A 27382-nucleotide genomic window follows, 5' to 3' on the forward strand; every position below is an offset into this window, starting at 1 on the left:
TACAACCAATAGTCCATTTATTTTCTTATAAAAATAAAAAATGCAGTTATACAACACTGAAAGCAATATTTACAATTTGACAGTGTTTTTACACATAAATCTGAAACGAGTGAAAGCCATTTCATACAAACGGAATTAAAAGAAAAATGAACATACAGATTAACCAATCAAAGCAGAAACACAGAGGGGTGTCCTTGGTGCACTCTTAGTTTCACAAGGCTGTTATCACAACTGTTAAACGGTGTTAAATACTGTACAGTCATGCTTGAAAGAATTTGAGATTTTTTGTTTAACCACAAAATACTTATTTAATCAGAATGTCACTTCCTAATTGAAATAATTATTCACCAATTTGAGTGTTTTGAAAGAAAATGTCCATGCAGCAAAATAATACACACAGTATTCAGAAATTGAGCAGTAACCCTTAGATCTCTGACTTACATCAAGGTAAAGCAGGATCAGAGGGTCAATGACAGAGTCTTCACAAATTAACCGGGATAACCAATGAAACTGAAGATCTGAAATGGTGTTAGGGAAGAGCAAACATAAATAATTGTAAATAAATGTAAGAAATGGGTCAGTTACTCTTCCTATTAGTTTAGCCTCAAACTAAGGAAACATCAGCAGAACTAAAAAAAAGTAGTGGATGCTAATCAATCTGCACAAGGTTATAAAGCCATTAAAAAAGATTTGGACTCCAAAAATCCACTGTTGGGCAAAGAGTATACAAGTCGAGGGCATTTAAAACAATGGCAACCTTGCCAAGAGGTGGACATCCTCCTAAAATTTCACCCAGGGCCACAAGAAGAATGATAAAAGAGGTAAAAGGTAATCCTATAATAACATCCAGAGAGCTACAAGCCTCCCTAGCTGCTTCTGGAGTAGTGGTGCATAGATCAACAATAAGAAGAACCCTGAACAGAAATGCCATCTATGGAAGGGTCCCCAGGAAGAAGCCTCTTCTGTCAAAAAATAACAAAGCTGCCCGTCTGAAGTTTGCCAGAGACCACCTGAACAACCTTGAAGAGTATGTTCTCTGGACAGATGAGCCCAAAATTGAACCATATGTGGACATAACAAAAGGGCCCATGTTGGACAAAGAGCCAACATAGCCTACCACCAACAAAACCTTATCCCTCCTGTCAAGCATGGTGGTGGGAGTGTCCTAGTATGGGACAGTTTTTCTTACTCTGGCCCTAAAGAATGACTTAGGAAGAACCTGACCTGAATCCTATTGAAATGCTGTGGCAGGACCTGAAGAGGGATGTTCATGCAAGACATCCTTCAAACCTCACAGAGCTGGCAGAGTTTTATAAAGAGGAGTGGGAAAAAATCCCTCCAGCAAGATGTCAGAGACCGATAATTGGTTATAGGAGGCAACTGTGTGAAGTTATTGCTGCTAAAGGAGGTGCCACAAGTTATTGACCGGAAAGGGTTAATTTACTTTTGCACACAAGGTACCCTTGGTGTTGACAAGGTATCCATACATTTTGCAATGTTCTAAATTAAAATTAACATGATCTTGCAGTATATAAAACCTGATAAACCACAATGGTATATGATCTTATTTTAAAACCAAATAACCACAGACCAAAAAATTGCAATCTGCTGTCAATGTCAATTATTGGTCTTCAAGTATGGAGTAGCATTTTGTGTATTAAGACTGCTACATTTATACAAATGTACAACATTTGTTATACAACTGTTATACCACAGTGCATCCTTTTTACTTGAACCATTGGGATTTACTATTAAGTTCATCCTTTAATTTTTTGAGTGAGAACATTGGAATGGTGTTAAATCAACACATTACGTTCTGTCTTGAATATCTAACACCCAGGCTGAATTAAAACTTCAGACAACTCAACCAGCATTTTCTTAACACTTCACATAACTGATTTCTGTTTCAAAAGCTTCTTTAATCCTCTTTTCAAGTTCAGGATTAGAAGCAGTGACCGATGGATGGGTTGAAATTCTGATTTAATCTCATGTAAAACCCTAGTTTCGCATTGGTGTTGAACTGAATACAAAGTGCGCCTTTTAAATACCAAATTTGGCCTTTCCTAGGCATTGTAAGCATTTTGTAATAGAGGCACCGAAAGAAAAATAAATCATTCTTATTGTTCAGGTCACAGCAGGTAGCAGAAATGTTTCAAAAGCATATACAGAACCTACTGACTGCTGTTAAATAGAAACGCCCAAATGCCTGAGGCTCCGAGGGTTTATCGTAATTTACAAAGCCACTGGATGTACTGCTCTGTATTGCTGCCAGCTGGACCCAAAATAGGCAACACTCTTGTCATTGGACAGGTTTTTTTAATATGCATAATAGGTACAGTTTGAGTTATTTACTCACTCTCAGTGAAACCTTTTTTGTCAGGAAAGACGTCAAAAAATAAAAATAAAGGAAACAATAAGGGAGTTGGACTCTCATTATAGAGTTGCTCAATGCTCAAACAAAAACTGGACTGATAACACAGGCAATCTGTTGATTCCAGGCTCGTACTTCTCTTTAGTCTTTAGCATGTAAAGAAATTTAACTAAAACAGAATTTTACAAATAGTAACTTTTGTCTTTCCAATGCTAAAAAAAGTGTAATAAAAGTGGAAAGAACCAATTCCAACACTAGTACAGACATGTACTCCATATTTTTAGCTTATATTGATATTCTGTTAAAACAATTTTTAAAGGAGATCAAATGAGCAGGGGAAAACCAAAAATTAGAAGCCAATCAGCTATTTTATATAATGATTGTCCTGGATGACCCTCTCAGGATTTTTTAAATTTTAAGACTGCTTTTAACAGCAATGCCAATTTCTCCAAGTATTAATGACTGATTCCCAATTTAATTCAGTGCATTGTAAAGCCAATGTGAAATCCCATTCCATCTTTGTTTGGTGATTATGGTGTCAAGAGGCAACCGTATGTGCTTCTGCATTTTGCCATTTCCCTCACACTTGAAGGCTCAGTGCAGCCAGAGAGTTCCAGACGGATGTTATGAAATGTTTTAATTTACTTTTGTACACTAGGCTACTGTTAAATACTGTATATTTGGTAAAAAAAAAACTAAATAGCACTTGTAGTTGGCACTTTGAATGAAATTTCTCCAGCAGTTGCCAAATAATGCAAAATAGTTCTCTGAACTGAATGTACTTTGATAAAAGAAATTTACTGCAAAGTGGCATCATCCACCATTCAGAACAAATGGCTTTATAACAGGATTTGGAACTGCTTCTTATTTATTTTAATGCACTTATTTTAACAGAGAAAAAAAAGACTTTGATGTGGTCACATTTGGTCCTACTCATGCAATGGACTAGCCTAAATACAGAAGTCATTGCCTTCATATTTAGCTATGTCCTCCTTTTAGCCTTCAGAAAACCCATCAATAAACAGTCTGCAATGGAGAAACATATCAGCCAGGGAGGCTTATGGCACTAACTCACTGACCAAAACATTAGGAAGCCTATCTGACTATTGGACTATACCCAATGCAGCCCATTGTCTCACCATTTATCCAGCAGGATCAGAGAGTAATGAGGATAATGACCTGTAGAATTGAACTACAATTCCACCAGTTCCATCCACTTTCAACAAGATTGAGAACAGAGGATTGTTTTAGCCAGAAAAGATGACTGGAAGACAGTCCAACTTCTCATACCCAATTTTGTATTACCTGCCATTAAGGGAACATGTTCTTGACCAGTGAATATATTAGCCTGCCAACTGGACAATTCCCGCTTTACAAAAGTGCAGCTTGCTGGTCTTATAAAAAGAAGGTAGCATTCTCTACCCTGACAAGAAACACCAGCACCTTCACAGTGGCACTCAATATGCATATGAAGTATTGCTGCAGAGAATGTGTCACGTGTCTTACAAAAAATGCTCCAAGGTAACAAAAAATCATAACACTTTCTATGGCAGGCAAGGAAATGTCCACACATTACCTTCAGCACATTGTGATTTCACAGTTTGCTCTGTAATACTGAAGAAAATAGTGAATAGTTTGTCTCACAATTCAACATATAAGACTGCCTTGGTACAATGTGCAACTGTGTACAGAATGAGAGCAGACAAAACTCTATTATCCACCAGCAGCCAATGAAGCACCAAGGGTAGAAAAACTATATTGTAAGACAAACAGGGATGAAGGCCCAACCATGCAAGTGCAGTGTTGGGGTTGTAAACCAGCAGTTAAGGCCAAGAGGAGGGTATCGGGTATTCTCTACCTTGCACAGGACTTGACAATCCTTCTAGTTGGATAAAGGGATCAACACAATCCTCGCCAATGGTAAAGGGGATAATCCAGTGTCTATTTAAAGATCTTTCCCCACTTCATTGTGAATAGGGAAAAAAGGACCTGTGTCCATGAAAGACCAGGAAAAAAAATGGAAGCCCAGACCAAAAGACAGGTAAAGCCCCTGGGAAGTTATATTGTAGTATCTAACAAACACATCTGATGCACACTAGCCATGTTAGTGTTAGCCTTCTGTACACACTCTGTTCCACAGTTTTCCTAATATCTGTGGTCAAATATATGTAAATACTCAAATGTATTCTTTGGATTATATGAATGACTTCTACCAATCTAAGCAAAGGTCCTCCACTTTTCTTAAAACAAACTGAGCTCAGTTTCAGATTCAACAGCTGTACAGGTGGTATGCTCTCAATACAAGGCTTTTCTTCTCCAGAAATTGTGCCTTGCAATTTTTTTTAAACTTCACAGTCTACAAGAGTTCTCCCCTTGTTCTGCTATGGTGCTCCTGAGGCTTCCATCAGATCCCTCCTGTCCAGAGCTGATCCCAGAGTCGCTTTCACCCTGCTCTGTGTTTAGGTCTCGCTGCTCCATATGATGCAGGGGCAGAGTGGTTTCTACAGGAATGACCTGCATGAGTTCACCAAACGGCTCCCTCCGGTCCCCAATGAGTATCAAGACCTGAGGCCCTGAAGACATGAAGCCCTGGTAAGTAAGCAGAAGAAAGAAGGTGAACCAAATGGAATTTTACTATGAAAAACAAAGTTTTACAGTTCCTCCTGGATTTACAACACAATTGCAAAATGTAAGCTTAAAAAGATGTCCAACATTATTTTCTAAGGTACTGTATCTCTATTTAATTTTTCTTGTGGAAGGTATTTCATATTTTTGAAAAGGATGTGCAGTTTAGTTCAGATGCGAAAATTTATTATACTTCCCTGATTTATTGCTTCACTCTAAAAGTCTGGAATAGTGAATATTGGGCTGCTGTCTTTGCAGAAGTTATAGGACTCAAAAGATAAATATTTTATTGAGGTTAATTAACTTCACTGTAATATTGTTCAGACAGCCATCTAAAAGAATAATTATTCAACTGTGACCACATTATTCTGACCTTAGAGGGTGGAAATATGTTTTTAAATTACTGTTCATAAAATAATCTGGTGTCACAACCTGATTCTTAGATTTTAATTTTTATGCACTCTTCCATTTACTACACATATGATCAACTGAACAATCAGCATTTTGATTTCAGTCTACACCAAAAGGCCCAAACTGAATTCAACACTACGATTAGAACTCTGTAATATTTTATTCTCCTGTGCATCAACACCACTAAAGAGGATCACCTGACGCTACAGTATATGGCACAACATAACTTAACCTGACATCCATTAATAGCTCATTCTTAGGGCTGGGTACACAGCTCCAGTCCTGGAAAGCTGTAGTGATTGGATTTTCATTTCCTATTAGCTTTAATAACCAAGGTCTACTATTAACTGGACCGATATTCTACTTTTCAGAGGTCCTCAGCTGTTGAAGATTTGAAAGTATTTTGTCCCTTGATAGACTGGAGATGTGTACCAATTTGTTACAACACCATTGTACCTATAATTTCATGTCATTTGCCAAACTGCTTTATACCATACAGTGTCGTTGGAAGTCGGAGCCTACACGGCAAACAATGTTCACAAGGCAGGGTACACCCTGGACAGGGTGCCAGTCCATTGCAGGGCAAGTGCAAGCCAATCATACATGGAGACAATTTGGAGGACACGGTAAAGGCTGAGGGGGGAAATTTGGCCCGGACACTGCGATAACTCCCTACTCTTATCGAGAAATGCCCGGGGATCTTTAATGACCACGTGTCAGGAACTTGGTATAACATCTCATCCGAAAGAAGGCGCCCACTACAGTATAGTGTCCCCTCCACTATACCAGGGCATTAGGACCCACACAGACTGCAGGGTGGGCACACACCCCACCCATCCCACTAACACCACTTCCAGCAGCAACCATAGCTTAGAGGTCTCTTATCCAGGTACTGACCAGGCTCAACCCTGTTTAACTTCAGTGGGTTGCCAGTTGAGACCTGCAGGGTATTATAGCTGCTGGTCTGTACCTATAATAATACCTATTATATTACAGAATAATCACAAAAGAGCAATTAGCAACTGAAACCCAAACAGTCTATGACACCCCTAGATGTAGATCACCCTAGATGGACTCTGAAGAACACACACACACACACACACACACACACACACACACACACACACACACGATAACAGCTGCCCTGGGGCAGGACATACCTGTAAGCTGTCTGGAATCTCATATGGTGGACAGAGGTGTCTCATACAGCTGTAAGCCTTATAGGTGGCATAAGAGAACAAAAGAATAACAATTCCCACTATAAGGAAGAGCACTGGTAGCTGCCAGATAGGAGTATGTCCTGTTAGGGAAAACGGACAAATATTAAGTCAATAAAAAACATAAAATACAACTTCTCACAAATAACTAGTATTTAGATCCAACAATATTCCTTTTGTTTAAGAGATTATTCTCAGAACTAATCAAAGTTCTTAAAGACCATCCTAGAAATCATTTCACCATTTTTCATCATTCATTTTTAAAATTAATTAAACAAAGCTATGGCTCATAAACACATTTGCCCAATATATACTGCGAAGCAGTGTGGATTAGTGGTCTGGGCACTGGATTGGTAACTAGGTTCAAATCCCAGCAGCTATGGGGTAAAGCACTAATGCACTAAACTGCTCCAGTAAAATACCCAACTGTATAAATGTATACAAATCCAGGTCACTTTGAATAAATGGATCTGCCAAATTAATAATATTCAACAAATGCATAAAGCATACATGTGAAAGTTTCATTCAGTACAAGAAAACAAGGGCACCCAGAACAGTTACATTTTGCTTTTCTTACAGTCCTGCATAAACAGTAATACTTTGGGGAATTTGCATGCAATTTGTCAGATGATCGCATTTCTACCCAAAATGATCTTTTTTTAAAAGTTTTTTTTACAGTTACCTAAAAATGGTATAAATAATCAATGAGCCTCACAGTGCTAATTTTATTTTTTCATGCAGCATAAAGAAAATGAGACCTTTGCAGATACAGTCCTGATACAGTGGTCTATATGAGTATCTGCTGATACAATATGTTCCACAGCAGTCCTCCGGCCTGAGACCCTCTGCCTGGGGTAGCTCCTCTGCATAAGAAAGCAGCTGCTCCAGTTGTATCACATTCTCACCCTGACCTCTGCCAGTGACCCGTAAATCCTTTTCATACTGACATGCTTAATCCAGGTCTCTATCTGCTCATGTAGATTGAATAAGCATTTTCATACTACAAACCGAAGTAGCAGGGTTAAATCAAGAGTCTCAGTGAGCCATGTGTGTAATAATAACATAGAAGGAGCTTTATAGACTCATTTTCCAAAGCCTCTGTTCTGAAGTTGACCTGTGTACAGGATTGTCCTCTTGTGTAATACTGCTTTGGCTGCCCTTTCGGAATTTGTTTTTGGAAAACGCTTACATTTAAACATCTGTGGACTGAACTGCTAATGTTAACAGAAGTGAAACAGTTGCCAGATTGTTCCTAGGAGCAAAAATGTTTTGAAGATGAAAAGTCAAAGAAACCCAGCATAGCTCACCGAGACTAGAATTAATTTATCTAGCCATTTTCTGAAAGAAGCCAAGATAGTTGGGGTTGGCTTCAACAACATAGATGGGTAGCTTGTTCTATACTCCCACAACCCTTTGTATAAAGAAGTGCCTCCTGTTCTCAGCTTGTGAATGAAAACAACTCGGGATAGAATTTGACCAATAGAAGGTGACCGGGGCAATATCCAGATTGGGAGAGATATAATGTATAGGAATGTCAGTGGCCAAAACTAAAATACTGTAGTAGACATTGTTAATGACTGCTTGATTACCCAGTTTGACAGGGCACCTAAAAGAAGCAAAACTTGTATTGATCTTTTCTTCTCAAAAGATCAAGATAATTCTATTCCAGCAGTCACTCAAGACAATGGTAGTACCAAAAGAAGGACAAAATAAATGAAGAAAGCAATTCCAGACCAATAAGTCTGATTTTTATTACATTATAAGTTTATGGAAATTATTATTAGAAATAAATTAAAGAACAACTACATCAAAACAAGATCTCAGGGAATAGCCCAGTTCATTTTTAAACAAGGAACAACAGTAATGGGTGTCTCAATTAAATGATAACCTGATTATATACATAACACAGAGATATAAGATATATTTGGAATATTAAAAAAATGTGAGAAAATAAGAGAGCTCTCAGATTTGGCTCCCATCTGAGCAGCAATGACTCAACACTAAATCAACTAGATGTTTCTTGTAACTCTCTGTAACTCCCTGTAACTCATTCCTGGCGCCTATCTGTAAGATTCTTGGGAACATCTGGATTGTGGTCCTAGATGTCAAAGGTCATTATGACTCATTTCTCACCTTGACCAACCTGTAGGGTGTGTATACCCCACGTGGAATGCACGCTAAACTTTCAACCAATCATCAACTGTGATGGCCAATCACGTGACGGCCAGTGTTGTCTGTTTAGGGACTGCAACCTTGTTTCAGCAAAGTGTTGGCCCGGGGAATGCCCATACATAAATTGCTAGCCAACGCAAACGTGGACGCTTCACTTGATCACCTGAGTATACGTTTGGACTCTTGTCGACAACCTGAATAAGTTTTTATTCAGCAGCAGTGCTACACTGGGAGCAAACTGAGTTTCTTCCCCCTAAAGAGTGACTTGCTCTGACCTGCGGTCACCCTCTGTGCATACAGACTTTCTACTAGTCAGCTGGACTACTAGTAGGTCCCTGAAAGAGACACTGTCAGGCGTGTCACCACAGCAGAAGTCTCTCCACCTAATTCGTCTGACTCCGAGCTGCACACCGACTGGGTGGCAAGGAGCCAGAAGACGCCGGGACTGAATGCCACAGCAATTGGATGCAGCCGGTAGCTGGTCTTGGAGTCCGTGCCGGAAAATACAAATCCATATCTGGATAAGTAAACCCAATGTTCTATATTGCATCTTGAGAATTCAATTGTTACCTCAACACAAGTTGATTTCAATTCAATTCATATGAGTAATGTATTTACTTTAGAGTAGCTAATGTAGACTGATTAACGATAGTATAGCCGAACGGTATACTGAAGCATATTCTGTGTTTGTATCTCTTTGTGTTTTGCATCTCTTCATGATTATATACCTTGCACTTTGATCACAATAAGATCTGCCACCAATCCACTACACTATCCAGGCAGACTGTTATATGTTTCATGCACAATTTATGTATTAATAAATGTATCTCGTTTATTGAATCTGTGAGTGTGTGTCGCTGATCGATTGATTTTGTAAAAGAACCACCACGTGATTGCTGCTACCAGACATCATTTAGAATATTGCTTAAGAATTTTGAGACCACTTTATAGAAAAGACATTGCTGCTCTGGAATTAGGCCAGAGAAGAAAAAACATACAGTATACATCTTAATGAGGGGCATTAAGGGAAACATCCTGCAGGCTGAAAGAACTAAAACTGTTCAGAGAAGACTACGAGACAACGAGAAAATCCTCAAAGGCATCGACAAAGTCAAGCCTGTGAACCTCTTTAGAATATACAGTGAAACACAAACCAGAGGACACAAATAGAAACTACACAGAAATGTACTTAAAACTGAAACTGAAACTGAGAGACATTTCTTTACCAAAATTATTGTGGGAACATGGAAAAAGGTACTCAGCCATTTTGATAAAGCAGATAACCTGGCTTTAAGAAGCCAGAAATGGCTAGTGGACATCCTTGGATCAATTAGCTAATAACTACCAAAGGAACAAGATGGGCCAAGTGGCCTCCTCTTGTTTGTAACTGTCCTTATGTTCTTACTGTAGACTTGTTCTCTATCTCCAATCTCCAAATGTTTATCTTCTTTTGAGCTACCTAGTCGAATACAAGCTGGATTTGGCAGGTACAAAATACTTATTTAAAAAATGGCAAAAATAACCATTGTGATTTCTACACCTCACACATCTTCAAAAATAAACGTGTATCAGAGATAATGTCCAGTGTAGCATGACATTTCCTTAAAATACTTTTTCATGAACAAACATTGTATCTCACATAAAGTACAAAACAATAAGCTTTAAGTATACAGAACAAAGGTTCTTTTCTGGGTAGTTTGGAAATCAAATTTCTTCTGACAACTATGTTTTTGGGGGGTGTTTGCACAATAGGCCAACATTTATCTTCCTGCATGTAAAAGAAATCTAGGTCAGTTACTTACAGAAGCTATTTAAGAGCAGCCTGAGCTTTTCACAGAGCTTAGACTTCTATGCTAAAGTGCACGCAATGTGGTTTGATGTACATCCTGCCAGTTTTCTTCAGTTAAGAAGAGGCGAAACAAGGAAGTAATGCTTAAAATATTTCTTTTACAGCTTTCAACACACTATTAAAAAGGAAGTTTTTATTATGGGAGGACAGAATGTCTTTCAAGTTATACAGGAGGGTCTCGATGTACAATATATATATATATCCGTGAGGGTACGAGGCAAAGAACCGTTGCAAATAGCCAAATTGTGGGTACTGGGGCAGGGAGAAGCTCAATCACTAGCTAGATTCTTCTCATGATCCTGCTGCAAGGCTAGTTTGAAAGTTGTGGTTAACAACCTTTCAGCTTGGTTTCATCCAAGACCATGTCGGCCAGACCAAATCACGAATAAGCAAATTTTCATATGTTTAATTTGCAGATGTTGAGACAATACTGTACTGATTTAGAGTTGACAGCTGTTTGCATGGATCAAACAGAGTGATAATAAATATTTATTATCACATATATTATATAATAAACATGAGCAATATAAAAAAACTTGCCTTACCAACAGCCTAATAAAGAATACATGAGTGTTTCCATTATTGTAAACACAGAAGAGATTCAGATTCTTCTAAATCCATTTTAAGTTTACTCTGTGATGAGAATTAAATGAATAGTATACGTTCTCAAGCAATTTAAATACCCTATGCAAGCAACTGCATAACAATTGCAATAACAGCTAACTCTTGTCTTCCTTTTTGCATAAAAGCTACAATGTACACAAAAAATAAAAATACTAAAAAATATTAGCAGAACATCAAATATTTAATAAAAACAAATGCCCCTTGCTGCCTTCTTGATCTACATCCCTAATGTGTTCTTAAAAACACCACTGACCCACAATCCAATCTATTAATCAGGGATTGATAGCTCCCTATTCAAAATAAGCACTCAGTTGCTGCACTGTACCAATAGAGAGCTTATGCGAGTCAATAGGTGTTAATTAAATTGTTTTAACACTTTATCCTTGTCTTCAGCAGATGCTGATGGGAAGATACTCTTGGATACCCAGCCCCCCGAGGAGCAGCAGGTAGAAAAAGAATAAGCAAAGAATCACAAAAGCACAGGCAGCAGGATGCAGAGTACCAAAAGGGCTAGATTGATGCTGAACAGCCTCCTCTCATTTGGAAAGTAAACTTTTCAATGAATGAAGGGCAATCTTTGATTTATCATCTCTTTGCATACTATGAACACAAGTTTATGTTTTCTGTCCTGTGCCCCTCTTGCTCAGTATTTGTGTTCTGTGCCAACTAAACATAGTGAAGCCATTCCTACCATCGCCTTCCGTTTCCACACACTTCGACTCGGTGAAACGGCTCTGTTTGTTATACTGGGTGTTGAAGACCCGAACCCGGAGGCAGTACACCATCCACGGCTCTAGCTGGGAGAGTATAGCGTAGCTTCTGTTGAGTTGCAGTGTGTGGATCTGTCCAAAAAAAACAAAAAGATCAGACATTGCCCAAGTTTTGAATAACATGCAATTTTATTTGAGTGCTTTGTAACACACCATAAGTTCTGTACAGCAGCATACCCACAACACAACATAAGTAAAAAAGTGGGGAATAATAGTCATGCAAACTGACTTAGTGAAACCAAGCGCAAAACTAAACTTTATATTAAAGAGAGGTTTTAAAGCAAGTGCTGAAAGTGTTGGCAGCCGCAGAATTTCTTATGAATGGGACCTCAGCCTTGCTGAGTAAACGTTGCAAGCAAACTTTCCTAAGATGACCTTGAAAAGACAACACAGAATTGGTAACACAAAGGTAACACAAAGATTTCTAACCAACATCAAAGGTTTGAATTCAGCATAATCAGCAATATTGAAGCCACCAACATTAAAAGTATGAAGTTTTGAAGTATGAAGTATGGGAGTATGAAGAGCATAATCTTGTCTTTTAACAGTTTATTATAAGAAAGGTCTGTTCATTCATATCTTCATATCTGGCAAACACCTGTAAAGCACACAGTCTGAAGCACTACTGTACCTTTGTTCTTAGTGTCATCAGCAGACCAGTGAAACATACTATAGTTTGTCCACATTTAAAACAGCCAACGGGTAACAAATTGGCATCTGCTAGCCAAACCAAAGGGAAGTACAGGTAATTCCCTGATAATTTTCCATGTAACCCTGTAGGATGCCATGCATGACATTTTCAAAAGCTGTTCTTATGTCCATAAACAAAAGAATATTAAATTGCACAATAACATCAGACTATCTCAACTACCATTAATGTCTAACCCCCCAGTTCCTGGATATTTTGCTGGATCTTCAATCTTTTCAATGGAAAAGAGTGGTCGAGCTGCCATTACATAAGGAATGGAAAATGCTGCTCAGCCCCGTCCTGAGAGAATTTGTTAATTTGATGGGTGAAGGATAACAGGAAACCTCAGATTATAAGCAAGAGGTTGTAGGCATCAACTCAGGAAACATCAGCACCTTCACAGTTGAGGCCTTCTTACTCAGTTACCAACGATTTACTCACATAACTAGTTCTTGCACTTACAACTGTAGTTCTTGTAACAGTGCACAAAACGTAAATATAAAATTTTGTCTTTTTTTTTTAACATGCCAAGGAAATGCTACCAATGTGCAAAAACAGCTGTCATTCCTCCTTGCAGTATGTACTTGCTTATTTGATATTACTCATATAGGAACAATAGCCTGTATGCTTCAATTGTAAAGTAATAATAATGTCATGCATAAGCACAATGGTAAGGAGATTTGTTTGAAAGGAGAAGTTTGGGCATTAGATCTACCTTACCTAATACATGTTTAGTTTTATTTGTTAATATTATGCTTTGTATATGAACTAGAAGTATGTGCTGCCTGTTCATATAGATTGAATAGAGAGATTAATTGAACTCATGACCCCAGCCTTTTCAAAAATTTGCCCTGGAGTCAAAAACTATTGAATAAATCACTATATACAGTTGTATGCAAATGTCTGGGCACTCCTGGCCAAATTAAGTTTTGTTGATTTTCTAAGTAAAATGAAGTTAACACAACCTCTGCAGCGTACAAACTTAAACTTGACATATTTCTGGAAATATTAATGCACAGTTGCTGTTTATTTGCTCAATTTAACAGATTGGAAAAAATAAAACATTAAATGTGACATGTGCAAAGGTTTGGGCACCCTTCCAGTTGATCCACTAGTGTTCAATGTTGTGTAAGGTCTCAGAACCTAACTGACTTATTAGGCCTTAATCTAAGTCAGGTGATGACAATTCCAGAGCTTCATAAATTCTGACTCTTCGAACCTCTCACTCAACAACCATGGGTTCCTCTAGGCAGCTGACTGAGGTTGAGAAAATAAAGATAATTGACTCTTACAAAGCAGGGGAAGGCTATAAAAAGATATCTAAATGCTTCCCGATAGCAATGTCCACTGTCCAAAATGTGATTAAGAAATAGAAGTTAAGGGGAACTGTTTAAGTCAAGACAAGATCTGGAAAACCAAGAAAAATCTCAGATATAACTGCTGGTAGACCGGTCAGGAATGCAAAGCAAAACCCTCATATCACTGCAAAGGACATGCTGGAAGGTTTAGCTGGTACAGGAGTCGTGGTGCAATAGTTCACTGTGCAGCATTGCTTGCACAAACATGACTTGCATGGAAGAGTCATCAAAAGGAAACCTTACCTGCGGTCTCATCACAAAAGTCAACGTCTGATGTATGCAACAGAACACTTAGATAAGCCAGAACCGCTTTGGAACCAAGTGCTGTGGTCTGATGAAGTAAAAATTTAACTTTTTGGCTACAATCACCAAAGGTGCATTTAGACAAAAAAAAAAGGAGAAGCATTTGAAGAAAAGAACACCTTGCCAACTGTTAAGCATGGGGGGTGGATCTATTATGCTTTAAGGTTGTGTGGCAGCCAGTAGCACAGGAAATATTGTGTGGGTAGAGGGAAGAATGGATTCTACTAAGTATCAGTAAATCCTGGAACCTAATGTCCCACAGTCAGTGAAGCTGAAGCTGAATAGGTTAGATATTACAACAAGACAATGATCCAAAACATACCTCCAAATCAACCATGAACTACTTCAAGAGACGTAAGATTAAGGTTTTTGCATGGCCTTCACAGTCCTCATACTCTAATATTATTGAAAATCTGTGGGTAGATCTCAAACATGCAGTGCATACAAGACAACCTAAGAATATTTCTGAACTAGAAGTGTTCTGCAAGGAAGAGTGTGGAAAAAAATCCTAAAGCTAGAATAGAAAGACTGTTAGCTGGCTACAAGAAATGTTTGGAGGCTGTGATTTCTGCCAAAGGGGGTGTTACTAAGAACTGAGTGATAGTGTGCCCAAACATTTGCACATGCCACCTTTACTATTTTTTTTCCAAATTGTTAAATTCAGCCAATAAATAGAAACTGTTTGTTAAAATTTGCAGAAATATGTCAAGTTTAAGTTTGTGTTGTGGTTGTGTTAACTTAGAAAACCAACAAAACAAGTAATTTGGCCCAAACGTTCGCATATCTGTATATCTCTCAGATGTTTACAGATCTAAAAAAAAGGTAAACGATTAGTGGCAATATCTGGAGTTCTTTTCTCAAAAAAATGGGTAGGGCTTATGTTGCTTGGCAGTTCTTGTGTTTCTACATTAAATACACTGGTATAAGTGAGCAATTCTGTGAATGTATATGCTATATGATAGGTTTATTTTCTTGTTTCAGAGGCTAAAGATGAAGAGGAAATTATATTTTTGTTCATTTACAATCTCAAGATCCAATCCACACTAACACAGACTGCTCAACTATAAGGGATAAATTTAGCTGGTGGTATTTTGAACATACTGAGAATTTGCTCATGCTTCACAGTTTAAATCTGTGTCGGAGGGGAGTGGAGAAATTACTCAAAGACTACACTGTTTGTGGAAAAATTACATTGCGTTACAAAAGAATATCTCTTTCAGCATGGTTAAGTCAATCATTAAGAAGTGGAAGGCAACTAGACTAGACGAGATCAGAGTGTTCTTCCAAAATTATCAGCCGGGCAAGGAGGACACTGGTCAAGTTTGCAGCCGTGAGGCCAACAGTGGCTTTGAAAGAGTTAAGGTAAAGAGGCTGAGATGGGAAAAAATGTGTATGGGCCAACAATTTATTGGTACCTCCAGAAAGGGGGCTTGTACAGAACTGAAAAAGATCTCACATCCTGCATTAGATTTAAAACAAAACACATTGCAAACATGTGGCAAAAAGTGTTATAGCTAGACAAGACAGAAGCTGAACATTGTGGTCAAAATGCAAATGCAAACCCAGCATTTTTCAGCAGTCAGTCAACAACATCCCTACTGTGAATCATGGTGATGACAGCATTATGTTACAGTTCTGCTTGTCATCAGTAGAGACTGGAATGCTTGTCATTGATAGCAAAATACCAGGAAATATTTGAGGAGACTCTACATCACACCTTTTACAACAGATTTTGTTGACATTTATTGTATCTTATAAGTTTTACAAGTCTTCAGTATGAGTTTTATTCATGTTTTAAATAAATTATTAAGTTAAAAATATATGCATGCATATTTTTTTTAATTTTTAAAGGGCAATGGCTTGAATACTTTTGCGATTTACAGTATATAGCACACTTGGAGGAATGGTATAGGATACACAGGTTTAGCTGGGCAGTGGTGTTCTGAAACTCACCTGTGCTGGGGACAACCTTTTCCAGTACTCCAACCAATAATGAAGACTTATTATGTTGCTCATTGACTTGTCCAAGGTCAGTGGGTGAGTAATGTTCACAATCAGCATCGTGTTCCTGCTTTGGACACCAAAAGCAGAAGGTGGACCCAGTTCAGCTGAAATGCACAAAGATTTCAGAGGGTAATGAGCCACAGAGTTTATTAAATAAAATGCATTCAGATGCACCAAAACATTAAGCATAAAGGCTAATTCATAATTTAAAAAATTCAGTTTAAAACATATACATTTAAATACATTTCCTAAAAAGGTTATTGATCTAACTTCACATTCTTACAACATTGTTGAACATGTTTTATTTGAGTAGCTGTTCTTCAGTACCAAACCTAAATCTATGTAGTAAATCTAATCTGAACTTTTTTTTATACCATTTTCACTCGTAACTTTAGTTGGACAGGCTCAGTTCACACATTTTTGTAATTCAAGTTCAAGTTTGTCATTCCAGCCATATACAAGTGTACAAAGGAGCTAGATATCATTTTACAGGTCAACGAATGCAGACAAGGCACTGACAAGACAATGCTATATATGTAGACATAGACATTTCTGACAGGGTACATAAAGTGCAATGTGCATAGTGCAATTTACTTTATAGGATTGTAAAAAAGAATACATCAGACAGTGTGCCTGACATTAGGCAAAAATGTTTCCAGATTTGGAGTAGGTACAGTAGGTACCAGGATCTTGTTGAGGATCCTGAGAGCCTGTGGGAAAAAAAAACTTTTACAGAGTCTGGTGGAGCTGGCCCGTATACTGCAATACCTTTTACCAGATCGTAGGAGGGCAAAGAAGTAGTAGGAAGGGTGGGAGGGATCATCCACAGCATTTTATTAAAATTAACACCAAACAAGTGTTTGATTTGCAAATGGTATATTCTGGCAATGGTAGATTGAATACATTCCTATTTCTAAATTTGACTTGCACCACCTCATACACTTACAGGTCATCAGGGTCTTGAACTGAAGGTTACTGCATTTCTAGCAACACAAATGAAGCATAAGTGTTCATTAAGGGCACCATGAGGCCTTTCATTTTGAAAACTGCTTTTCCAGATCTGGCCCTTGTCACCACTCTACTAGAGCAGGAGGGATCTTCTCCCTCCTGTGTCTAACTATGCTTTTACATACAAATGTAGATTAACGTCATTAATTTAAATTCCAAAGTACTTCCTAATCTGGGGTCTGAGGTCAGGCCCGATCGCTAATGCAATTAAAGAGGAATCCTTTTGGGTTTTCAAAAATATTTATATAAGACAAAATATTTTCCCAGTATGATTCTCAGGACATTCCGCTTACATACTGTTGTATCCCGCCGATTCACCTGATCGTTTTCAGCAATGGTTATTTTCCTTCAAGTTAGCTTTAAATGGTCTATTCAGTGAACCACGTAGCTCATTTTAGCTTCTCTATGTGCAGTGCTTCCAAATCTTCTTCCATCAGTATTCAAGTTCAATACTGAAGATGAAGATGTCAGTGCAATTGTTCTGTCCCTTTGTTCAAGTACCCATAAACTCTAAATGCTTTTTAATAGAATTATTGTGCAAGACATCCTCCAGATCGTAAGAAAACAGCATCTAATGATGAGCATTCCTTGTTGATTCCAATGCAAGGACAATTTGTACTATCCTGAAATAATTGTCAGTGAACGCTAGGGTTACCTCCAGAAACTCTCCCCTGGGTTGATTAATTTACCTTCTTTATAAGTCTGAAATTTTACATCATCCTGGTTGAATTCAATCTTTCCATGACACGGGTCTCTTATTAAAAAGAATTAATGGTTTTATTCCTTAGTGAAGCTTGGAGCAAATTAATTAATTTAATGTCATAATTTCTTTTCAATATATCTAAGCACGTTGCAGGAGGCTGACATTGTTGAATGGACCTTCAGGTGAGAAGGAAGATCAGCTCAGATTTAATCCATAAGCAGGCTGGGTCGTCAGTGCGACTGCAAAACCAGAAGATTGTCTGTCTTGTAAAAGAACATATTAGCTGATCATAACACAGGAAAGAGGAAAGAGGAGAGAGGAGAGGAGAGAGGAAAGAGGAAAGGAAGAACAGACCTCAGCAGTCATCATCAACTCCAGAACTGTGCCCTGGGAGGGTACCTTTTTCTAACCAGACTGGAATATTAATTGTGTCCAGGTAATCTAAGCACTATCTGATAAAATGACTCTAAACTGGCATTATTAGAAGAGAGCTTGAGGTCTTATTTATTTTAGTAAAATCTGTTTTTCTATATAGTGGAATTTTTGGCCAAAAAGTGTCTCCTATTTTAGTTATGTGTTGTTACCATAGGGAAATTGGTTCCTGATTGGACAACCGTGACTTGGAGGGAGATTTAGTCCTAGGTAGGATCCATTTTTATTAGGACACAAATTGTTTGGGGTTTTTTGTGTCTTTAGTTTAAGGGGACACAATTCTGGAATATCATAAGTACAAAGTTAGTAGGATTCTGAAGCCCAATGATTACATATGTATGTGTATTATCTATTCCTTAACTGAGCAAATTCTTGTTAAACAAACTGTGTTTTGTCTGATTATTATTCTATCAACCTGTGCCAGAGAATACACACATACTGCATATAACATGACGTTAGGGGGTGAATTTATTTTTATTTTTTTATATCAAGATGGTTTCAGAATCTGATTTTTATGTTGTTTTAATAACCTTCCTATTTTATAATTATCACACCCCCCTTTTATAGCAGGACAGAAAACTCAAATGCATCCATAGGTCTACTATCTCAATTAAGAGTGTGTGTAGAATCACATGCATAAAACATCTGCAAATGATTAGCTGATCATCAGGAGGTGATTCCACCTGTATGTAGAATCAGAAACTTTGTCAATTTGGTCTTAAGTACCCACGTTTGTGGTAACTCATAAGTATCTGAACTGCTACAGGTACTGAGATTTATTAGATAATGTTTAATATTTGCTTGAATTATTGAATATCTATTTTCTATAAAACATATCACTCTGATGATGTTAAGGATCAAATATTTTCTTCAGTCTGTTTGCAAACAACCTTTAAATTACCTTGAAGCAATGCATCAGGGGAAATTACAGCATTATATTACATTACATTGCCCTTCTAAGAGTTAGTGATGTTTCAAACATTATCCCATTCATAACAATCTTATCAAAAATGTTTTTGTTCCTTTTCAGTAAGACGGGAAAAGATTCTGGAAAAGTCCACTGGGATGACTCTGTTAACGGCTTAAAGAATTTTAAATACTTTGAATCCCCTTATAGTCTATTCTCCTGTGTTCACAACTTAAAGAGTGCTTTTCCTTTATTCTGTCAGTGTAGGCATTTCTTTAACCCCCGAGAATCCATCTGGTTGCTCTTTTCTGAACTGATATGTTTTCTATAATGTGGTGATCAAAATTGTACATAGTATTTTAAACAAAGCTTTACTATTGCATTTAACAATTTTAACATAACATCCTTTGATTTAAATTTTACACTTTTGATTATATAACCGAAATTTTCTTTGCTTATCCACAATGTCTAGATGTAACTGACTTCTAAACATCTAAATCTTTCTCATAAGTAGCCTCTTCTGTGTTTCAGGCTTTTATCCACCTGCTTACAAAACCCAGTCCTTATCTACAATTAAATGCCATCTACCAGGTGTTTGTCCAGTCTTTAATTTGATCTAAAGCTTTTTTTTAATTTGATGCTACAATATTTGTTAATCCTCCTTAATCCTCAGTAAATGTAGATTTCTGAATCTCATTAGGAATCATTAGGAAGAGCAGTGGTCCGAGCACAGATCACTGTGGAACTCCTTTAATTATATCACCCCCAGTAAAAGTATTTACATAATATCTGTACACTCTGTTTTCTATTCATTAACTCTCAATCCAAACACATGCATTTACTTAAATGACTGCTGCCTGTCATGTCAGATTTATATTTGTACCAATACCAAAAAAATCAGCGCCCACATGCCTGAATGACTACCACCCTATTGCACTCACCCCCATCATAATGAAGTGCTTTGAAAAACTACTAACCCCACAAATTAAAGCCAGCATTCCAGAAACACTTGATCCTCTCCAGTCTGCCTATCGCACAAACTGCTCCAGGGAGGATGTGGCTTTACACACCACACTAACCCACCTGGATAAAAGGAACACCTATACAAGAATGCTATTCATTTACTTTAGCTCAGCATTTAACACCACCATACCCATAAAACTTTCTACCAAACTCAGGGCTCTAGGTTTAGATACCACCCTCTGTAGCTGGCTCCTAAACTTCCTCACCAGCAGACCCCAGACTGTCAGGATTGGCAACCTCACCTCCAACATGCTCACCCTTAACACTTAACCCTTAACACCGGTGCCCCTCAAGGCTGTGTGCTCAGCCCACTGCTTTACTCCCTGTTCACCCACGACTGTACTGCCAAGTTCAGCACAAACACCATCATCAAGTATGCCGACGATACCACAGTCGTGGGCCTGATCACTGACAATGATGAGACTGCCAACAGGGAGGAGATAAAACAACTCGCAGACCGGTGCCGAACCAACAACCTATGTCTCAACATCAGCAAAACCAAAGAGCTGATCGTTGACTTCAGGAGACAAGAAAAAGTCCACTCCCCCATCTACATTGAAGGGTCTGTGGTGGAGATGGTGAATAACTTCAAATTCCTAGTTCACATCTCTAAGGACCTCACACCTCCAGTCTCATCAAGAAGGCACAACAGCGGCTGTACTTCCTGAGAAGGCTGAAGAAAATACGCCTGCATCCACAGATCCTCACCAACTTCTATAGATGTATGGTGGAGAGCATACTGACCAGCTGCATCACAGTCTGGTACGGCAAGTGCACCGCATCTGACCGTAAGGCACTGCAGCGGGTGGTCAAAACTGCCCAACACATCATCGGCAGTGCCTTACCATCCATCCAGGAAATCTACAACACCAGAAGTCTGAAAAAAGCCACCAAAATTATGTCTGACCCCACTCACACCAGTCATAACCTGTCCCCCTACCATCTGGCAGAAGGTTCTGGACGCTCCAGTTGCCCACAACTAGACTAAAAAGCTTCTTCCCCAGAGCTGTCAAGCTGGTAACGCCACCACTCCCTCCCATCATACTATGATCTCTCCTCACTTCTTCCTGTACCCACAACGACTGTACTCCTACACCTCTATATACACGACAACTGAATGAAAGCCGAAATTGTACTTAAAACTGTACTTGTTGTAATATTTATTAATCACCGTATTATTTTTGCAATGTTCCCCGAATTACTTTTGCACTGTTGTATTATTTTCTCTGTTTGCGTATTTGCACAGTTTTGATTACACTGTTATTGTTATTGTGTTACTGTCTATTGTCTTGTCTTTTGCTCTATTTATATACCGCACCTGAGTGACTAATGAGAAACACTTTTCACTATACTATGCAACCGTGTAAGTATAATAACAAATAAAGTTTAATTGAATTAAACTCGAGAAAAGCTGTCTTAAAAAAAGTATCTCAATCTAAATTCATATCATATGCACTATGTTTCAATTACTGTTTTACTTACTCTTAGGTTTTATTTTCATACAAGTGATCCTCTAATCTAGTTCTAAAAATTGTTTCCACGACATTACATGAAATATTTTTTTCAGACTTACTGATCATTGATATCTGGCTTCAGTTTTGTCACCATTCTGGATGTACATTACATTAGCATTGTCCAGCCCAGAGGAACTAACAATGTCCTGAGCAACTGCTGGAAGAGTTGCTTATGAATAACATCTCATTTCCTTGAGCTGGTAAACCACAAGCCCGTGCAGATTTATTTACCTCGAGTGTTATGAAGCTTGGTGTTAACTTCTTCCTTTTTGAACACCTAAGTCAAATTGTAGTACATCAGATTTGTTAAACTATTTGTGATACTTTATCTAGCTTTTTCTTTACTCACTCTATATAAATGTGTTCGATTTGTTCCCATCCATCCTAATCTATACCACTCTATTTATTACCATCTGTCATATTCTTTCACAACCTGATTTCCTGAAATTGTAAACCTTAGATCTGGACTCAATCTGTAAAGGAGAAAAATGTTTGGTATATATGATAAAGCCCATATAAAGATTACTTAAATGTACTTTTCTTTTGGCTGACACCCACAAATGCATTAAGAATTCGGGAATTGTATGTGAAACTGGTAAGGATTCACTACATCTTTCCTTACACCTACATTATCAGTGTTTTTAGGATATCTGCTGAAAAAAAGTCTTGTTGAATTTACAGACGTTTTATAAGATGGCCTTACCGTTTTCATCAGGACAGAATTGCAATTCCTGCCATGGGGATACCTCATCTATCCCCTCTGTCCTCACACGCACATAGTACATCAGATTGTAATCAAAATAGTGGGAGAAGTCACACTGGGTTTCAACAATTCTGTAGCAATCATTTTTGTAGATTTTGGATTTTCGCCTGTCACCACTGTAACAAAACAATATTGTAAAAAAAGGTGAGAACTGTAGAATCCAAATGTCTTCACCCCACAACAAAAACCTACAACCTGCAATAGCTGCTACAACTGGATTATTTAGATTTTTTTTGCCAGTGGAATAACTAAACATGCATAATTGTTTATTACAATTTATTAAATTTATACAGTTTATTCAAGGCTGAGAAATATAAATCAATAGGGCTCTATCTATGTCATGCATTAAAAAGACACAATTATCATTTCAAAAATGGTGCAATATTTACAGAATCTGCGGGTGGTATCAATGAGGTAATTTGTTGTAAATCTTTTTTCCCCCTCCAATTTAAATGTTTCTGAAATGACCAAAAACATGACCACATTCCCTGGGAAACCATGGTCTTCATGGTTTTCAGCAGTAGTTAACACAGATAACATAAAAACATTCACATAAAACTGAGCTTTGTCCTCAGCTCTTCTTAGTCTCATATGATGAGATGATGAGCACATTGTGCTTCATGCTTAAGATCTCAGTGGTTATGAATGTGATTTTGAATACCACTGAAAAACAGACAGTGTCTCCTCAGAAGATCTCGAAGAAGGTATCTTACGCACAAGAGGTACTCTGCTGTAAAATTCACAGTGTAGTTCAATAGTCTGTGGTCCCAGTCCCACTTCAGTATGTACTGCATGTTCACAGCCTCCATTCTGACATTCTGTGGTGCTTGCAGCTCCCCTATAACTAGATAAATGCATACAATTTACTTGCAACTTTTAATATCTGTAAACAACAAATAAAAAACATACATATTATTATTAACAGAGACAACCAATATTTAAATGTTATGAAAGGTTATTAAAAAACATATTAAAAATAGTGTACACCACGGGTTTACAATGAAGTATAACATCTATATGAAATTATATATTTGAAACATTTTTTCACATTGTGTGGAGTTTTCATAATCTCCCTGTTTGCATGGGTTTTGAGTAGGTACTCCAGTTTTCCGCCACCACCCAAAGACATAGCATTTAATTTGCTGTGCCACGTTGTTCTTTCCATAAAGGGCAAGAGTTCTCCCTAAACACCCCCTGTCTAGTGTTTCACTGTTACAGTGCTAACCCCCACACAACTGAGATAAGATCCAGGTGAGAAAGACAGCAGCACACAAGCACTATAAAAACCAAAGCATGGTGCTTAAGGTATCCTGTGCTATTAAAGACATATTTCCCATGTATACATTACAAATTTTGATTGATATGCATTTTATTATTTTCATTTATTCTGAAAAAATGCTAGAACTTTATTTTATATTTAAAATAAGTCAATACTATTCAAGCTGGCCATTCTATGAAACTGTGTATTACTGCATGCTTACCTTCCATTTGTATATTTCATGTTATTAGTTAAGTTAATAACATTTTACGTAAGGAGTAACTTTTATAGTGAAAAACTTTTTAGTTTTAATATAATAAAATACAGAACTAGTAGGAAAAATACTTTTTCAGAATCAAAATCATACAGAATTAGTAACAATATAGTGTAATAAATGGTATAAGAAAAATATATCCTTTGCTGTTCACAAACTTGAATTTTGTAATTTCAATGTAGCAAAGTACAGTACCTGTTTTTTGTTGTATGAAGCCTTTTTTTGCTACAACGATTAAGTAGTGAAAGTTTCTTAAAGTCAAGAAAAATAAGCAAATAAAGGATGGAAAGAATTTACAAAAAGGTTTTACACATTTTATCTTGTTAACTATTGTCCTATAGGGTACATGGACTAATTATCCATCACACAGAAGTGTGTCTATTGGTTATTCATGTAACAGTATTTTAGGGGTATTCTCTAGACCTCATGAATGACTTGTAAGCTTTTCGTGTAAAGGAGTGGGAATTTGTTGGTTGTATTATAAAATTTCAGATTATGAATAGTTTTCAATAGTTTCAAGGGACGGATATATGATGCTCAAATAGCTCAGTGAAGTTGCCCCTTACAAACAGAATAAAGAATGAAACCTACCACATATGTTAGTGCTCCATTTGTACTATTGAAAGTAGCATCCAATCTGCTTTCTTTACCAAGATATAGTGATTTATTTTTCTGTTAATCACATGACTATGTACAAGGAACTTGACCAGTAGTAACAAAGTCTGGAGAGTTCACGCACTGAATACTGGATGAGAAGATAACTGCAACTGCGGTTTGCTTTCTCAGTCTGTCAGGTGGGGGGCAATATCAGTATTTTCTGTGTTTGTGTGAACAGTAAATATGAACAGCAAAATTAAATCAGTCTCCAATATCATACTGTAACCACAAGCGTTGCTATTTTAGTCTTAAAAAGGGAACATTAGCGAAGTTACAAGCCGTCTTTCAAGCTACGTAGTTAAAAGGTTAGAATGAGCAACTTCCTGCATTAAAAGACCAGTGCTGTACTCTTTAATGCACAGCAAATACATAAACATGGTAAAGTACCAGGAAATTTAATTATATGTTTTATTACAGGAACTATTAGTTAGTTGTACAGCAGAAACTGTAGTAATCAATCATCATGCCTTCTCATCGTAGTGGTGAAAGCTGGTACGCAGTTAAATTTATATAATAACCTGCATTAGTAAAGTAATATTTTCTTAATTTGTCATCTCATCAACCCAGGACTCAAAATTCTTGAACATGACAAATCCTTTGTTATACAACTAAGCCAGCTTGAGTTTTGTTCTCTACCACATTGCAATAAAGGAGGACACAAAGAAACAGAAACACTGAACAAAATTCAGCAAAAATTACCCAAGCACAATGTCACATACAAACTGTTATTGATTCTAGTCAACCAAAATGAAGAAAATAATTCCAAACCACTATAAAAACATTCCAGATGCTAAAAATAATCAACACATTTAATCGATGCATAACAAAATGTGCATTGTTGTGCACTGATTAAATAGTTTATTTAGGGGGCTAAACTAGCAGACAGAAAAGGTCAATAAGATATTATATTACTATTCTAACTGTAAATACTGTGTTTAAAAAAAACTAAAGAACCTTTTCCTTAACAAAAATAAGTCATAATGAAATCCAGGGAAGAAAAATGGGTGTACTTCTGTACACAAAAATGTCATTATGAAAATGAAAGATCTAAAACAGGAAACCTCAAGATTTTTGTGCTTAAGGTTTGTTAGAAACCTGCTTTATTCTCCAGAAGAGCTCTTTATTTTAAAAGGTTAAAGGGCTTATTCTCATTATGCTTTACCACCTTTCTTTTCAACACATGATGATTGAAAAAAGAAGACAATGAATGAATGAAACAACAGTGAATAAGCACAAAAAAATAAAAAATGCTAAATTAAAATACCACTCACAGTAACGCAAGTCTAGGTGGCAAGGGCATGACAAAGATATATCATTTATGCAGAGCAGGGGCTCCCGGAAATAATCCTGTTCATTCCTTACTCTCCATGGCCAATTCAGTGTCTCTATACTCCTTCCTGCAGTTCAAAAATACCCCCACTTCCAAGAGTAGTTCAGCAAATAAAACTGGTTGAAACGGATCCAGTTACACTTCAGACTCCTGGAAGAGGGAAGCTCGCAAACTCGGGAACTGATACCAATTGCACACACTAGTTAACCTAACTGAAATATTTTAGACGCAAATTACAAATTTGTCTCAAAGACTTTAAATCAGTTAGGGTGTGACTCAGACCTTGGCTGTAACAAAACCTACAAATGACATTAATCTGTCATTCCGACCACGGGGAGAAATGCCATTTTAAGATTGTTAAATGCGTCGGAGGTCTTTTTTGTGAGGAAGTTCACGCCTCAAATCACGTCACGTCAAATCAATAACATTTCAATATTATACTACGATCGCAAAAGTGGCTGCATAAGGTACCATAGACAGTATGAAACCTAAAACCGAATGAATGATGGCGTTAAAATTAAGACTTTCTGAAATAACTGGAATTTGTCTAGATAACCGTTTTCTAGCAAACTGCCGCATACTGACTAATACAGTACATGCCTTTTCTGTTAAAAATATAAGATTGTGCTGCAAAACGCCATTTGAAATTCCTTTGTTGCATTTTTGTCCCAGAAGGGGTGGATACTCTCTTATCAGACCTCCCTGCGTGAACGTTTATCGGAAAGCTTAACTGATCTTGACAATTTTGCAAGTCTTACCTGAATAAAGAAGTTGACCCACAAGCAAAATCGCCAACATAGTCTACATTTCGGTCTTGTGCTTCACAAAGCCATTGCACACAGCTACTCCTACCACAACCCACGTACACGAACTCACACGCTTGGTTTACAGGAAAGCAACAGGAAGCGTGTAATGCAGGCAAGGGACCGTCGTCAATTTTTTTGGTTTTTGATATTTGCTTCCATTGTGATTCGTAACGAGGCATATCCTCCATTCATTTTCTAATCGCTTCATCCAATCCATGTCGCGGGGGAGACAGAGCCTAACCTGGCGAGGATGCCAGTCCATTACCCAGCACATAGACACAGACGCGCACACACTACCATCAGGACTAATTCCCA

The 27382-nt window shown here is 37.5% G+C and overlaps 1 protein-coding gene across 1 annotated transcript; it reads right to left on the reverse strand.

Moving 5' to 3' along the window:
* LOC107079425 (interferon alpha/beta receptor 1a-like) lies at positions 1-27382 on the reverse strand. Its single transcript, XM_015363594.2, has 7 exons — positions 27020-27382; positions 23460-23586; positions 22683-22858; positions 16342-16496; positions 11961-12111; positions 6568-6707; positions 1-4960 (listed from the first exon to the last, which is right to left on the reverse strand). The coding sequence occupies exons 1-7, from the start codon at positions 27057-27059 to the stop codon at positions 4721-4723; spliced, it is 1029 nt and encodes a 342-aa protein (XP_015219080.2). The 5' UTR covers positions 27060-27382; the 3' UTR covers positions 1-4720.

The sequence above is a fragment of the Lepisosteus oculatus genome, chromosome 15, assembly GCF_040954835.1.
Source record: "Lepisosteus oculatus isolate fLepOcu1 chromosome 15, fLepOcu1.hap2, whole genome shotgun sequence".
In the NCBI taxonomy this organism is placed as follows: domain Eukaryota; kingdom Metazoa; phylum Chordata; class Actinopteri; order Semionotiformes; family Lepisosteidae; genus Lepisosteus; species Lepisosteus oculatus.

What these genes read in the sequence shown, in the direction of transcription:
- LOC107079425 (XM_015363594.2), bottom strand. Translation starts at nt 27,059, where the DNA reads ATGTTGGCGATTTTGCTTGTGGGTCAACTTCTTTATTCAG. An exon ending in GGGTCAACTTCTTTATTCAG is followed by an intron (nt 23,587 to 27,019) that starts GTAAGACTTGCA and finishes GCATTTATCTAG; the next exon opens with TTATAGGGGAGCTGCAAGCA. An exon ending in AGATTCCAGACAGCTTACAG is followed by an intron (nt 4,961 to 6,567) that starts GTATGTCCTGCC and finishes CTTACTTACCAG; the next exon opens with GGCTTCATGTCTTCAGGGCC.